Raw genomic sequence first — 3,049 nt, 5'->3', positions numbered from 1 at the left:
ATAGTCTTTTGTTACAAATCCTAGCTGATATCTACCGGTCAGGTAACAGCAGCAATAATAATGTCTTCCATCGAAAACATATGAAATACAAATTTTGAAATGTAAGTCTATTATAAGAAAAAGAATAGCTATCAATATATATTCATTATTTATTATACACTACTCTTTTCCTTTTATTTAAATTCTATAAAAATCAGTAATCACCCATTCTCTCTACTTGTGAATAATGAAAATAATAAGTAATCTTGGGCTGGCATTCTTCATTCTTTTGCGTTTCTTTCGAAAACAAGGGAAACAGGAATTGTCTGCAGTGAATTAATCACAAATTATATCACCAAAAAAAAAAGGGGGGGGACCTGAATTACTCTTGTAATAAAGCATAAGAATACATAAAACCTTCATGGCTAGTAAAAAATCATAGTGGGCTTATATAATGAAAAATATGACAAACGTTATATACTGTAGCATAGCAGATAACGTTGAAACTAGTAGGACTTTGCTTGGTGTATAGTAGTTGTCAAAGAAAGTTTTTTTTAGTTGTATGGGGGAAATATATTTTCTATAAAAGATAAATAAATTACAAAAAGAAATTAACCAAAAAATTGATAGTGAAACCATGTAAAGAAAACATTATATTCCATAACCCTTTATTGTTTGCAAAAATACGATAATAACATGAAATTATGGAATGACATCATTTTAAATAATGTTGTCAATAATATACTGATTTCATATTTAGAAGCACTTGCGGTGGACAATGCCGGGGCCAGATTCGTCGTATTCCTCCTTGGTGATCCACAAGGCCTGGAAGGTGGACAGAGAACCAAGGATGGACCCACCGATCCAGACGGAGTACTTCCTCTCAGGGGGAGCGATGATCTTGATCTTGATGGTGGATGGAGAGAGAGCAGTGACTTCCTTCTGCATTCTGTCAGCAATACCAGCATACATGGTGGTACCACCAGACATGACAATGTTGGCCAAAAGGTCCTTCCTGATGTCAATGTCGCACCTCATGATGGAGTTGTGGACGACTTCATGAACACCAGCGGATTCCATACCAAGGAAGGAAGGCTGGAAGATGGACTCAGGAGCACGGAAACGTTCATTACCGATGGTGATGACCTGACCATCAGGAAGTTCGTAGGACTTGTCGATGGAGGAAGAAGCAGCAGCAGTGTTCATCTCATTCTCGAAGTCCAGGGCAATGTAACAGAGCTTTTCCTTGATGTCACGGACAATCTCAAGCTCAGCGGTGGTGGTGAAAGAGTAGCCACGCTCAGTCATGATCTTCATCAAGTATCTGGTGATGTCACGACCAGCCAAGTCCAGACGGAGGATAGCATGCGGAAGAGCGAAACCTTCATAGACGGGCACCATGTGGGAGACACCATCACCAGAGTCGCAAACTTCACCAGTGGTACGACCAGAGGCATAGAGGGAGAGCACAGCCTGGATGCAAATGTAAGTGGCGGGCATGTTGAAGGACTCAAACATGATCTGAGTCATCTTCTCACGGTTAGCCTTTGGGTTGAGAGGAGCCTCAGTGAGCATGGTGGGGCACTCCTCAGGGGCAACACGAAGCTCATTGTAGAAGGTGTGGTACCAGACCTTCTCCATGTCGTCCCAGTTGGTGATGATGCCATGCTCAATGGGGTACTTGAGGGTGAGGATACCACGCTTGCTCTGAGCCTCATCGCCGACATAGGCGTCCTTCTGACCCATACCGACCATCACACCCTGGTGACGAGCGCGGCCAACGATGGAGGGGAAGACAGCTCGGGGAGCGTCATCACCGGCGAAGCCAGCCTTGACAAGACCGGAGCCATTGTCGCAGATGAGTACCGCAGCATCTTCTTCGTCACACATGGTGGTGGTTGGTTATGGAGTCGATCACTATCCTGAAATTTCATAAAAAATAAAATGACTTGCTTCAATATCCTTAATACTTACCGATAACCTCCCTACAGTCTCATTTTTATTTAATGTTTTATTATTACTCATCCAGTATATAACAAACTTTCTCACTTAAAATCATAAGTGAAAAGTGCTTTTTTTTATGTAGTTGATGTTTTAACTAATCCATACTTTTAGTTTTGTTATATATTGGATTTTCCTGGAGTCTCATTTTACTCTGCTCGAATTTGATTATAAAGCGGGGAGGATTAAGATCCCAAGAAGTTTTAAATAACAAGGTTATTCAATTGGAAAAAAAATAATTTTTTAATGTGGAAAGATTAGACCCAAAAGTAAGATACTGATCTATAAAGTAAGAAATCAGAAAAAAATTAAAGATGGTTTTAATGCTACGATAAGTTTTTTCGTCTTCTTTTAGGAATGCTAAATAAAAGTGGGAAATAAGAATCATTCTTACTATTAGGCATTCAAACTCAAACTCGCTGCCATAAATACGGTTCCGCTAAAAACTGATGAGAGATAAGTAATGTGACAAAAAAAAAATTAACCAGTAAATCAAACTAACGGTCTCATCAACAGTGGAGATGATATAAATTCTGTTTTGGAAGCTTTACAAGAATCTTGGAGAAAAGAAAGCGTGTAAGCAATATATCAACACACAAGTCCCAGCAATACTAAATTACTATGTATACGAAGAGCAGAAGATATTAGCCAACTAAACTTCCATATTTTTTCTAAAAGTGCTATCGTCATTACGCTGAATTTTGTAAAACAGTTGAGATAAAAGTTAAGCGGTGGATTAGATATACGTAAATTATATAATGAGTCTGTTTCTTAAATATCGCCCAGTAAATCATTATAGCTGTCTTTATTTATGTCAACTTCCATCACAGTCATACAATTTCCATTGCATAATTACCATCCCTTATCATATCGGAAAATCTCAAAATTCACTGATTTCTTTTTATACTCGAGTGATTTGACAATGGATTTTGCAAATAAATTCTTAACTGATCCTAGAATAAATTATCAACAATTGTACAGCGCAATTGTACAAAACGGCCTAATTAATGTTATGAAATATATCAAGACTCTTTCGTAAATTGTGAAAATCAAAACAGTAACTATTCTT

At 38.1% G+C, this 3,049-nt stretch overlaps 1 protein-coding gene across 1 annotated transcript; it reads right to left on the bottom strand.

Moving 5' to 3' along the window:
* Positions 1 to 630: 630 nt before the first annotated feature.
* Positions 631 to 1,925, bottom strand: LOC137653256 (actin, alpha skeletal muscle-like). Its single transcript, XM_068386627.1, has one exon. The coding sequence runs from the start codon at positions 1,867 to 1,869 to the stop codon at positions 736 to 738; it is 1,134 nt and encodes a 377-aa protein (XP_068242728.1). The 5' UTR covers positions 1,870 to 1,925; the 3' UTR covers positions 631 to 735.
* Positions 1,926 to 3,049: the final 1,124 nt, after the last annotated feature.

This window comes from Palaemon carinicauda, chromosome 14 (genome assembly GCF_036898095.1).
Source record: "Palaemon carinicauda isolate YSFRI2023 chromosome 14, ASM3689809v2, whole genome shotgun sequence".
Taxonomy (NCBI): domain Eukaryota; kingdom Metazoa; phylum Arthropoda; class Malacostraca; order Decapoda; family Palaemonidae; genus Palaemon; species Palaemon carinicauda.
This window is presented reverse-complemented; position numbering and strand designations above follow the sequence as displayed.

Bases quoted from the DNA above. Each gene is read 5' to 3' on its own strand.
- LOC137653256 (XM_068386627.1), bottom strand. From the start codon at position 1,869: ATGTGTGACGAAGAAGATGCTGCGGTACTCATCTGCGACAATGGCTCC.